This window comes from Penicillium manginii, assembly GCF_028828005.1.
Source record: "Penicillium manginii strain IBT 31320 chromosome Unknown utg000008l:1.0-3226943.0:1.0-3228205.0, whole genome shotgun sequence".
Lineage (NCBI taxonomy): Eukaryota > Fungi > Ascomycota > Eurotiomycetes > Eurotiales > Aspergillaceae > Penicillium > Penicillium manginii.
This window is the reverse complement of record NW_026643109.1, coordinates 2146132-2158203: the sequence shown is the minus strand read 5'-3', so window position 1 is coordinate 2158203 and position 12072 is coordinate 2146132. Positions and strand designations below refer to the sequence as shown.

At 43.8% G+C, this 12072-nt stretch overlaps 7 protein-coding genes across 7 annotated transcripts; 3 read left to right on the top strand and 4 right to left on the bottom strand.

The window, feature by feature from the left end:
• Positions 1-953: 953 nt before the first annotated feature.
• Positions 954-2530, top strand: N7533_011430 (uncharacterized protein; the record flags this gene model as incomplete). The annotated part of the gene is made up of 3 exons (XM_057108080.1): positions 954-1103; positions 1172-1543; positions 1601-2530. 3 exons carry the CDS (start codon positions 954-956, stop codon positions 2528-2530), a joined length of 1452 nt encoding a protein of 483 aa, XP_056955458.1.
• A 242-nt stretch (positions 2531-2772) lies between these two features.
• Positions 2773-3647, bottom strand: N7533_011429 (DUF829-domain-containing protein; the record flags this gene model as incomplete). The annotated part of the gene is made up of 2 exons (XM_057108079.1): positions 2773-3451; positions 3523-3647. The coding sequence occupies 2 exons, from the start codon at positions 3645-3647 to the stop codon at positions 2773-2775; spliced, it is 804 nt and encodes a 267-aa protein (XP_056955457.1).
• Positions 3648-5640: 1993 nt separating this feature from the next.
• On the bottom strand, positions 5641-7185 carry N7533_011428 (FAD-dependent oxidoreductase; the record flags this gene model as incomplete). Its single annotated transcript, XM_057108078.1, has 4 exons — positions 5641-6503; positions 6557-6828; positions 6893-7072; positions 7136-7185. 4 exons carry the CDS (start codon positions 7183-7185, stop codon positions 5641-5643), a joined length of 1365 nt encoding a protein of 454 aa, XP_056955456.1.
• Positions 7186-7547: 362 nt separating this feature from the next.
• Positions 7548-7778, bottom strand: N7533_011427 (uncharacterized protein; the record flags this gene model as incomplete). The annotated part of the gene is given in 2 exon segments (XM_057108077.1): positions 7548-7693; positions 7712-7778. 2 exon segments carry the CDS (start codon positions 7776-7778, stop codon positions 7548-7550), a joined length of 213 nt encoding a protein of 70 aa, XP_056955455.1.
• Positions 7779-7828: 50 nt separating this feature from the next.
• On the bottom strand, positions 7829-8214 carry pyr4 (meroterpenoid cyclase pyr4; the record flags this gene model as incomplete). Its single annotated transcript, XM_057108076.1, has 3 exons — positions 7829-7903; positions 7944-8109; positions 8141-8214. 3 exons carry the CDS (start codon positions 8212-8214, stop codon positions 7829-7831), a joined length of 315 nt encoding a protein of 104 aa, XP_056955454.1.
• Positions 8215-9576: 1362 nt separating this feature from the next.
• On the top strand, positions 9577-10418 carry N7533_011425 (polyprenyl synthetase family protein; the record flags this gene model as incomplete). Its single annotated transcript, XM_057108075.1, has 3 exons — positions 9577-9615; positions 9686-10038; positions 10100-10418. 3 exons carry the CDS (start codon positions 9577-9579, stop codon positions 10416-10418), a joined length of 711 nt encoding a protein of 236 aa, XP_056955453.1.
• A 581-nt stretch (positions 10419-10999) lies between these two features.
• N7533_011424 (LURP-one-related/scramblase family protein) lies at positions 11000-11681 on the top strand (the record flags this gene model as incomplete). Its single annotated transcript, XM_057108074.1, has 2 exons — positions 11000-11330; positions 11404-11681. The coding sequence occupies 2 exons, from the start codon at positions 11000-11002 to the stop codon at positions 11679-11681; spliced, it is 609 nt and encodes a 202-aa protein (XP_056955452.1).
• Between the last annotated feature and the right edge of the window lie 391 nt (positions 11682-12072).

The following is a 12072-nucleotide window of genomic DNA, read 5'->3' as shown; positions in this document are numbered from 1 at the left end:
TGAGTTTTTCACCAAGTTCTCGGTTGATCGGCCAGAGCTCACCGTGAATTGAATCCTCACTGACTGCTCCCCAGATTTGCTGAGGATTCGCGGCTCGTCGATAGTACTCATGTAGAACATGGAATTGTAGGAGAGAGGGGCGGAGATAGTCCGAATGCGGTCGGGATTGATTGCTGGAATGCCAGAAAGCTCTCATCCACCTCTTGATCTAGCGAGCTAAAAGGAAGTAGAAGACTCAAGAATAATCTACCAAATTATTATCTTCTATATTTTGCTTTACCGCTGGTCTACCTTCAGAAATGGTGCTGCCATGCCCTGGGGAGATCCACAGGTCATTTATAGTGCGGGTCTAGAGTGCAATTTCGGCGTTGAAAGCTTCTCAGCAGTAAGTGTTAAATGGTTTTTACATTCGATATTGGTCTCATATCGAGTGAACTAAACTATAACATCAAATAAATAATCTTGAAAATCATTTTGACAACGGGCAAAGCCTTTCTCCGGCAGTTTCTACGCCTCGCTGAAGCTAGCTCGGTTGGCTCTTAAAAATAAGCATTTGGCGGACGGCCGACCACAACTCACCCGGCATTTCATACCACGCGGAATTCATGCAGCCACGGGCGATCTTTCATTAACTACATTTTCGGAGCCTTTGACTAGATTGAATTTGTTATGTCCGACAGATGAGAACCAAAGATAAGAAAAAAACATCAGACAATCAGACCCAACTCTGTTCAATGCTTATTTATCTCCGCGGGGGGTGTGTCAACCCGATCAGCTGTGGGTCGGTCGGGGGCTGAGATGGATTTTTTTTGTCTGGATGCGCCTCTTATCACAAAGTGGAACAGCTAGACAGTTAGGTGCATCTGAATGAAACTTACATATGCAGGCGGCTCCCCGTGCGAGATTCATGAAAATATTTTCACCGTTATGGGATCTGAAGAATTTTCTGCATCATGTCGATAAATCATCAGAGCGACGACGCTTGTGTGGCGGACTTTGCTAACAAGAGCGAGGCTGTTATCATTGGAGAGGAGAAAGGTGATGGACCTGAAAATCTACACTCTCGCAAGAAGTGGCAGAGCAATGTCACTATCGTCAGTTGTGTAAGTATCGCAGTACCGAAGACCGAAGACCAGGTCTTTATCGATGTCCTTGCTAACGTTCCAACCAGTATATCGCAAACTTCAGTGACGGGTTTCAGAACAGTTTGGCGAATCCGACCAATGTTATTTTCAAGAAATTACTTGGGTCGGGCGGCTATTCTGCCGACATGAAAACGCGAATTAGCAACTCTTTGATCATTGGAGCGATCTTGGGCGTTGTAGTTCTTGGTTATACTTCCGACATGTTCTCTCGGCGATCTGGACTACTATTCACGTCCTCGCTGGTGGTAATCGGTACATTGATGTCCACCGTTGCTCTCAGCGTGCATCCATCACAGGATATGCTTTGGTATTTCGTCATCGCGCGAGGTATTGCAGGCTTTGGCGTTGGAGGTGAATATCCTCCCAGCGCGGCTGCAGGCATTGAGGAATCAGACACCGTATGTCCTTATCCTGCTTATTTAACACCAATTTTTTATTGATGCTGAGTACCGCAGATCATGAGAAACTACAGAGGGCCACTTTTCGTGTCTTTCACCACGCTGATGGCTACACTTGCTGGTCCGATCTTGCAAATTATTTATCTCATTTGCTTGATCGCCAGCGGCAACAACCTTACGATTACATTCCATGCGATATATTCGATCGCTACTATTATCCCTCTGATAATCATTGTACTCCGCATTTTCATGACAGACTCGGTTTTATTCCATGAGTCCAACCTCACAAAACAACGCCGATCGCCAAAACTATACCTCCTTCTCGCCCGTCGATACTGGTGGCGCATTCTGACAACCTCTCTCGCATTCTTCCTTTACGACTTCATCAACTTTCCAAACAACATCATGTCAAGCAGTATTATTGCATCACTCGTCAAAGATAGTGATATCCGAAAAACCGCAATCTGGCAAGTCATCCTAGCGGTTCTCCCCGTGCCAGGTGTCATGATCGGCGCCTGGCTCACCAATGCAATTGGCCGGCGAAACACTGGAATATTGGGCTTCGCAGGCTATATGGTCCTCGGTTTTATTATTGGAAGCACATATGACAAGCTTTCCGAGAATATTGCCGCCTTTGTCGTTCTATACGGTCTTTTGCAGGCATTTGGACATTTGGGACCAGGCGCAACAATTGGACTCATCTCTACTGAAGCCTTCCCTACAGCCATGCGAGGAATGGGCTACGGAATTGCGACTGCCTTTGGAAGAACTGGCGCCGCCGTCGGCACTGAGTGTTTTACTCCGTTACAGACTGCTGCTGGAAACAGCTCGACATTCTACTTAGCAGGCGGCGTGGCCATTCTTGGTGTTGCTGTTTATTGCCTCCTACCAGAGAGCAGTAAGCTCGATCTGGAAAAGGAAGATAGGTCTTTGGAAGAGTTTCTAGCCGAGAATGGATATTCCATTGGGCAAAAGGACAAAAGCTGAACGGTGGTGTGTTCTCTCTTTTGTTCGAAGATCGAAAGAATTGCAACGCTAGCCGACTCATCATCGAATTTTTGTTTACAAGGTCGACATTTCACGTGGCAATGGATTTGATCATCATGAATTTTGGACGATTAAAAAATATAGATATGGATGGGAGCGCTTTCTGCATGAATAATAAATCTAGATTCTATATTATGTCTAATGTACAAGTTTTTATTACAGTAATGGGCGCCCCGCTCCGTTTAGCGAGCAGGTTGGACCTCATTCCAAGCAGTAGAAATCTTGCCCCAGTATTGCTCTGGATGAAGTCTCATATGGCCCACATGCGGTGAGCCTTCGAACATCTCCAGGTCAACGTTGTAGCCATGGCCCTTCACCTTAGCAACAGCCTCCTCCAGATCCTCCCACCAGATGATCTCGTCTTCCTTAGAGTAGAGGTACAGTCTGTTTGTCTCGACTGAAGCAATTTCATGATCGTTCATTACTCGAGTCGCCCAAACTCCCGAGGGCTCAGTACCACGTAGTAATTCCCATGCATAGTTTGCCCACAAGAACATCCACCACAGGCCTTGCGTAACTGCAAAAGGCCATGGGAAGTATTTCGCTGACCCAACAGCCATGGCCCGTGACCAACGACCGACTTGGGAGGCAAAGTCGAGGCTACCTGGCGTAGAATCGCATACTAACAGCGCATGGGGAAGCTTTTTGTCGCTGCCATGGCGTTGTTGGTAGGCAGTAAATGCGGCGGCGAGGAAGATGCCTCCGGTGTTCGACATGGCGTGTATTAGGAGTCGCTCATCTCCGTTGCCACTTCCATTGGGCGTCGGGAATACCGTATCAATTACGGGTAGCATTGCTTCAACCCGGGCGTCGAGGGGTTGATTCGATGCTTGAAAGGTGCGAGATAGCACAACAATAATCCTGGTACGGGGAAGAGGTCATTGTAGCCATCCGAGTATTTTGAGACATGCTTCGGCATGCCGTCGCCCCACCCAAAGATAATGATAGTCGTTGGTTCATGAGCTAGTGCTGGTTTGGTCTTGTCGTTCCCATTCCGAAGGTATACCCTATCCGATATCGCGGTGAACCCGGGGAAAGGCAGTGGTTGTGGAGCCATTTTTGGCAGGGGGCTAGCGGATTCAATGGAACTCGCTGCTGAACCTTGAAAATATTTAGAGATTTGCGAAAGGGAAATGGTGTCTCCGTGAGAACATGGGGTGAGGGATCTCCTTTACCTAACAATCCAGTATTATATACCAAAATCTGCCCCAGATGGTAGATAATCAGAAAATTCGAATTTGGAAATTGATCCGAGGGGCCAAGCGCAAAGCGAGGGTTCGTTGGGAAAATGCAATCGAACTGGCCAGCATTCCGAAAATAGGTGGGTCGTTGGGAGAGAATTAGCGAATCAAAATTGATATTCCCATCTTGGCTTAACGTGCCTCGGTACAGATCTTATTCTTCATTAATGCTGGTCACCGTGCAAGTCACGTGCATTTGAAGAGAGAAAAGGACAGCCATAGGGTTCGAGTCAATATAATTACTTTTCAAAGAATAGCCCCGGAATTTAACACCAATATTCAATTAATTCCTAACTTTCAGAATCGAAGAGTATTGTGATTGCCTATTGAAGTCGCCGTCGAGTCGCGTATAACCGATGACATAAGCAGCATCAGAACCAAAATAACAATAACAATAACAATAAAACTAAACACTAGCCGCCTTGATTATGTAGAGTGAATTTCAACTTATTAAAGCAATGTGAGTCAACCGAAACTTTGTACTTTAGTCAGAAGGTAGAGTGTCGGTAGGGTTGGAAATATTAGACAAGACTACTCCATAGTAAACAAAGTTCTCATAAATGACGGACATATGGTCTGAGAATTGGCTAAGTTAGCATATCTAGCCCACTCAATTCAATTCAAACGTTTATTAGCCTGTTGCAATCTAAGTTAGAAACGTATGTGTGTGCAGGAGATTCTTCCATCGGAGATACGAGCTTGTTAAATACCACGCTCAGTCTTAATCACAAAACAAATTAGAACAGCGCAGTGCCAAGCAAAGCGCGTAGAAACGTGTCGGACACACGCGAAGGGCGTGTTGGAACAGTGACAATTCTAACAAGGGCCAATAACCACGCCCCGATTGTCCTGCGGCCAAATCCCACCCCCAGCCTCGACTCCCTTGACGGTCGCGACTAGTTAGCCGACTGATCTTACCAGATTCAAATCATAACCTCCATGGTCATATGAAAATTCACTAGAAAATTCAAAATAATTACAGACTTTTTTTTAAACATAACTTTCTAAACATAACTTGATATGCGATCCATTATTCATGGTTTCCATTTTGCGTATTATCTGTGGAATAGTAAATTCTGATGTGTTATACTAGATATTATATCGCCTAATTGGGAAATTCCTTTTTTTTAATGGAGGTCCCAGTTATCGGTTACAAATAATAAAAGCATGCTATCCCCTCTTTCACCTATGGCATTGCTGAAACATCGTCTTTTTGAAATCTAGAAATGGAGATCTGCCTACGAAATCTAATTTTAAATTCGGTCTAGAATTATGTTCTTATTTGAAGGAATACCATATAAATGCGTGACTGGTCATAGAAACATGAGATGCACAAACTCACAAATTCACAAATTCACAAGTTCCCAAAATAAACAGAGGTCAAGCTTATCCTAATTTCAAATCAGAATGAAGTCTGAGTAGGTAGGGTAGATATTAATGCCAGAACCAAAGGCCATTTGACGAAGGGCGATAGGGTTTGTAAATTTACCTTTTCTAAATGAGTTAGGGCCAAGAAATTTTAAATTACAGTTATGAGAAATGATTAGAGGCATAGAATCGCAGCATACGCGACATGTAAATCAGTTTGCATCTACTATATTCGGGCGAAACTCTGATGACTCATCAAACCCCAAGAAATTGCAAGCCGCTTCTGTCTTGGTGATATATTAAGATCACTCATAACTGATCAATAAATTGGCGGAAATGGAAGCCTTGGCCGTGGAAATGAAGAAAAAATTTGCCGGGGGCTCCTAGTAGACATGGAAGCTCTTGACGAAACTCTAAAATCGAGAGACACATTATGTGCGACTAGAAAGGCCAGAGCCAGCAAGATCTGTCGTAGCTTGACGCTTTAGAAGTCAAAGCGCAAATAAAAATGACGAGAAAGACGAAGAAAGTGGTCTGGTTCACGAAGCTCCGGTGGAGACCCTTTCGGCTATACTTCTCCCATCCACTTCCACTGCGTTTTGGAGTCGGTAGAAAGTCGCACAACCCGCCATTCGCAATGGTTTTTGATGCTATATTAGCAGACAGATCCCCAGCATATGGTGCATAATATCGACTGAGAATCTTGTTCAATAAGCCATCTCGAGACTGTAATCGCACCAAAAACCGGGAGGTTTGGTAGATAGAATCAACACGTGCATGCCGAAGGTCGTGATATTGACAAAACATGCTCTCTATTTGTCCAGGAGTTGGGATCTCAGTCACCAAACCTTTTTTCATCTTCAATATTATGTTTGCTAGGGCGGCAGCATCTTCAATGGCCATGTTGGCCCCTTGACCGATATTAGGTGTCATCTTGTGAACACTATCACCTATCAGCACTAGTCTGCCATGAGACCAGTTCTGAAATGTATTCTTTTCCAGTACTGTCATTGAGGCCGTCTCGCGATTTTTCCATAGACGTCCGAATGTGATATCCTTGTAGAATACAGTTTTCCTCATTTCCTCTGCGGCAACCGAAGTATCATGTGATGTATAGCGAGGACAGTTGGGATAGACGTATTTCTTGTCTAGTTTTTGTATGACAAACCAATAAATTCGGCCGTCCTTGCCATGAATTGTCACTATTGTCAGGCCATCGAACAACGCATTGACTTGTTCACCTAGATTCAATCCTGGAATCGCAGAGGAGATGCCGAAGATGCAGCGGAACTCCGCCGTGAGACCTATGGATCAATTAGCACGAATCATCCCACCAGATGGTTATGCTTTCACTAACTGGTCCTGTCCTGTCTAGTAATGTTTGTTCCGCTATCTTTCTCTAACATCTCCCATATTTCATTCCGAATTATGCTGTGAACACCATCCGCCCCTACAACGATACTGCCTTTATACTCCCGACCATTGCTCGTAGTTACTATCACACCATCACTAGAACTTTCAATAGCTATAACCCTCTCACTTAGAAAAATCCCATCGCGATCGGCGTATTTCGTATAAAGAATATCCAGCAGGCGCTTTCTGTCTAGAAATGCGATCAGAAACCCGAACCTATTGGCATATGTTAGCGTTTTTAGATATAAAAGAACCTTATCAGGGTTTCAAGCTATCGAACCTTTCATTAATTAGCGTGGGATAGTAACTGCTGAAACTAAACCCATCTGCAAAGGTGATGATTGCCTTTTTCAGTGGTTCAATGTATCTTTCAACCTCATCATATAGTTGGAGTTGATCGAGCACGCGGGCTCCATTCGGCAGGATTCCGATGGAGGCTCCAATCTGAGGCGCCGGATCGCTTGATTTCTCCAGAACAATATGGCTCACCCCGGCCCGTTGGAGTCAATGTGCGATTTTTAACCCTCCAATTGAGCCACCCACAATGATGACCTGAAATTCTTCCTTACTCATTTTGAAGTTTCTCGTGGACCTCAAGACATAAAAAAGTTTTCAGATGCTTGAGGATATGAGGTGATTAATAGAAGTCACATTGTTAATTCCTGGGCCCATATATCAATATGCTTATTATTCCAGTATGTTGAACTCTTTTATTTAGGACACGCTTGGGTACGAAATAGTACTTGATGCTATTCGTCTCAGAATCACAATACACAGTATTGCGATTTGCCCGTTTGAACATGTATCGGGCATCCGGCCCTTCCGTAAGTCGCCATCTCCCTTATTATTCCGGCAAGGAATGATAAGTTGATTCAGTTTTATGCATCATTATTTTCTAAATGTGGAAATAGTTACATTCAGATTTCGACCGCATCTCAGGCTTGCTTCTTTATCCTGCATATTGCCACGCTTTTTTCATGTCGCCGGATATACCAATGACAGATTTCGTACATTCCGCTAAGCACAAGAAAGACTCTTAGGTTCCAACCAGCTAGGTAGTTATTAGGCCAAGCGAATGATTCTTACCAGTACATCGAACCTAGACTAGCAAGTTTCACTGCACAGCTTGAACCGAAGAAACGGGACGCCCTAAGAATAATGAGCATTGAAGCTCTCCCATTCTTAAAAATACACACGGTCTTCGGCTTTTAAGAAATTAAACTACACCCAACACATATACAAGGAACTGCGTGTACTGCCTCAACAGAGAGCCGACTTTGTTCACCAATGCCTAAAAGAAGCTGACATTTGACTGCTCCCTAAGAGCTGACCAGTGACCGTCCAATCTCATTCGCTAAAACCATATGACTGAACATGAACAAAAAAATGGATGTGCTGAATATCAAAAGCAGATTCTGTTCAGCAAGTGGGGCATGATTCCATTCTCGAGATGCAAACTTGATTGCTGGGTATCTGGCAAGGAAGTTAATAAGAAGCCTGCATAAGAATACGCATGTATCTACCTGACCTTTGGGGGATAAATGGGACAGTAGACAATGTCCAATGCAAAATTGTAGCAGAGTGGCAGGGTTTACATTTCATGTGTGCCTTCTGTGGACAAAATTGGTCCTTCCGGGCGCTCGGGAAGCGTCAAAAACACCCATAATTATGTGTTGAGTTAAAAGATGTGGTCGATGTGGGATAATACATCGATTGGGTAAGGGCAAATCTAGCCATAACAACGGCCAATTATACATTTATATATGCATTCAATTGTGATATAGGTTTATTTTGAAACAAGCCCAGCTGTAACATATGTTTCAAGCCGAAAGTAGTGGAATCGGGCATCATTCACGCCCATGTGAGCTCCGTTTACGTATTTGCCATACTTTTATCTCAGTCACTGCCAAGCTGCTATTTGAATTGTTTGACAATTAACATGAATACCCAATCAAGTAATATGCCTTGCATGGTTTTTTTCTGGAAACAGAAAACTAAGATTCCAAGAGTTTAGATTAACCCGCATGAACTACCTAGATAAATAGCTCAGAATATATACCCAGCTTGATTCAATGGGTCTTAGCTATGATATTTTAAATTCAACATGGGTTGGTTAAATATTTAGGCCGGGTGACGGAAAACCTGCGGTACTATTGATTTGACGTGTAAATCAAGTGGCAGTTGAATGATTATGCAGGACGAAATAAAATCTGATTTCATGATATAATAGAGCTTACTATAGCTGAGTATATACTATATCATTTAGCTGCTGATCACTGGTCGAATTTAGATCGGAATGACGGCATATGTGACTCTCCTCAATAGGTATTGCCAAGAAAAGCTGACATGGGAAGTTGTTGCAATACTGGTGTCCAACTCAATATCAAACATCCTTACACCTGGCATTGTCTTGGGCATGGGCGAAGTTCAAAAATTTTACTTGCAGCTTTTATTGCCCTCATTTTTATATGGGCGCCACAACTAGCGTAAATAATTTATCGGCGGCTATTTGATAGTGGATTTCTATGGGTATGGAGCGGAACTTTTGCCTGGGAAATAAGATGTGAAAATAAAAGGTGTTTCCATTTTCTTGAACCAAAGACCAAATCTTAAAGCAAAGAATCAATCAAATTTCGAAACTGAGATAAGCATCCTCTTTGAGCTATGAAGTTCTTTTGGGGTGCTGGGGACACGGACATGGGGACCTTAGTCCCCATGATTTCCTCGGTCGCGGCTACTGGAATCCTTTATCTCGTTTTCAATTATGCATTTATCCCGCGGCACTGGTCTAAGAAGGCCCAGTTAATTGGAAGTCAAAATCCCGAGAGAATAACAGGACTCGAGTGTTCATATGGATATCTCCGGCAAATATATGGGAAGCACCATTGGGCACCCTTTGTCAACAAGCTATCCCCTACACTTCGCGAGAAAGACGAGTTCAAATATGACATGGTGCTCTAAATAATGGATGTTGTCCATCTTTGCTTAATTCTAGTCGATGATGTGAGCGTCCGACCCCATATAGCCCTATTGGACTGAACTCAGGCTCATCTTCTCTTCCCAATTTTTCCAGATATCGGACGGAAGTGATTTTCGCAAAGGAGTACCGGCTGCTCATACAATTTACGGTCCATCAGAGACAGCGAATCGCGCTTACTATAGAGTTACTCAAATTCTTGCCCAAACGGTCGATAAATTTCCGAGCTTGTCGACCTGGTTGGTCAATGATCTGCGAGATATCCTTCAAGGCGAGGATATGTCCCTTGTTTGGCGGAGAGATGGAATTTGTGGCTTTCCTACGGCTCCAGCCGACAGGGTTGCGGTCTATAGACAAATGGTTTCTTTAAAGACCGGTTCTTTGTTCCGTCTGCTTGGGCACCTCGTTCTTGAAAACAAATCCATGGATGAAACCTTCAGTATTGTTGGGTAAGCTATCTTCTCCAGGCGGCATATAAACTAGGTAGGAGCTAACTATTCACTGTCCCAGATGGTACTCGCAATTGCAAAATGACTGCAAAAACATTTATTCATCTGAATACGCGAAGATGAAAGGACAAGTAGCCGAGGACTTGTATAACCGTGAGATGACTTACCCGATCGTGATTGCATTAGACGCCCCTGGAGGGCATTGGGTGACAGCGGCTTTATCAACCCCATCACGCCGGAGTATTAGAAATGCTCTCAATGTGATCCAAGGTCCATTTGTTAGGGACATATGTATGGCGGAGTTGGAAATGTCTGGTGCCTCGGTAAGGGAATGGTTGGCTATATGGAAGAGGAATGAGAAATTGGACCTGAAGTCATGAAACCGTCTCCTTAGCCTAGCACATACAGGACATCATTATTTATGTGGTGGAACAAACATCGGTTGCACTTTTTGTTGCGTTAATGGTTCTGGGTATTGTGGTAGCCTTAGTGGGCGGAGTCCACACACAGTACAATTTTTCTTGTCCGGTCATATTGCCTGCTAATCTATTGAAATGAAATATTTGATGATTTTCTCCAATAATCCAAACAGAGCAAAAACAGTAGTAAACGCTTCACTGGCTAAATCTAAGTTGTTTCGGTATCGCCGACCACCTCGGGATCTCGAGAAATAAGGCCAGCGGCCATGCAGATATGAGTTCTCCTGGGAAGGTATAGCCCATCTGATAAAGTGAAATACAACATAAAATCCCTTCCTCTGCTATCGACTATTATAGCACTGCCTATGATATAAAAATTATATCCCTTGCTACTAGGAGTACAATACAAATAGTACAACAATATAGATGATGTCATCATATATATCACGTGACCACATGGCTGATCGGCGAGTTTTACCCCGCGGCAACTGTTGATAATCCACATCTTGATATTCTCCAAGAACTGAATCACTACCGACAATATGGGTATTTTTGGTCATCATCATCTCGACCCTATCACCGAGCCCATTGCCATTTTCGAACAATTTGTCTCAAACGAGCCGCAGACATTGATTCTGAAGGAGAAGGTGCTTTCTGTCTCTGGGGATAGCTTTGAGATCAAGCTAGCTACCGGGGAGCCTCTTCTCAAAGTTCATGGTGCTTGGATATCCCTTTCTGGTCGCAAAAAGGTCGAGGATACACACGGCAAACACCTTTTCGATATCTCCAAGGAGCTTCTACATCTCCATACAACTTACGCCATCGAGGATCCCCATAAGAAGAAGATATGTGAAGTGAAGAGTAGTCTGAAATGTATGTCATTGATTATCATTTTGCGAGCCTTGGCTTTGAAATACAAAATTGAAGACCTCACTGACCTTCCTAGTGCTGGGCTCAAAAGCCACCGCGACCTTCACCGACCATAACGACAGGGCGGTGACATTCACCATGAAAGGAGGCTGGTATGACCATAGTGCCGATATAGTCAATGATAAAACCGGTCAAACGGTTGCACGCATTGACCGAAAATTGCTTAGCGGTCGTGATCTTGTGTTCGGCCAACAGACATATGCTGTCGTCGTTGCCCCTGGTGTAGATGCGGCTTTGATTGCCGCCCTTTGTATATGCTTTGATGAGAAGAATAATGATGAACGTGGTGAGTGAAACTACGTTCTGAGTTTCCAATAAATGCATTGGGACATGGAATACCCACGAAAGAACAATCTATATGTCTGTATGTTCAAGTTTTACAGAATTCACCAGGTCATTTCGTTACCTCTAGGGAGTTGTATATCGTTATTTTTTTTGGGTAAATCTTGAGAGCTACATATAGATATCATGACTTGAACTTTGAAGGTTGTCTCCCATTTAGAAGTTCCTTGCGATGCACTTCCTCGTTGCCTCTCATCTGCATCCAAGGCGGAAATTACTATAAGCGATTCCCAACAAATTAAAACGATGCTTCCAATCCCTCTATATCCAAACTTCACCTTTGTCCTTCACTTTTCGGGTCAATGCCTATCGGACGAAGCTATCTCTGGAATACTCTGGGCCA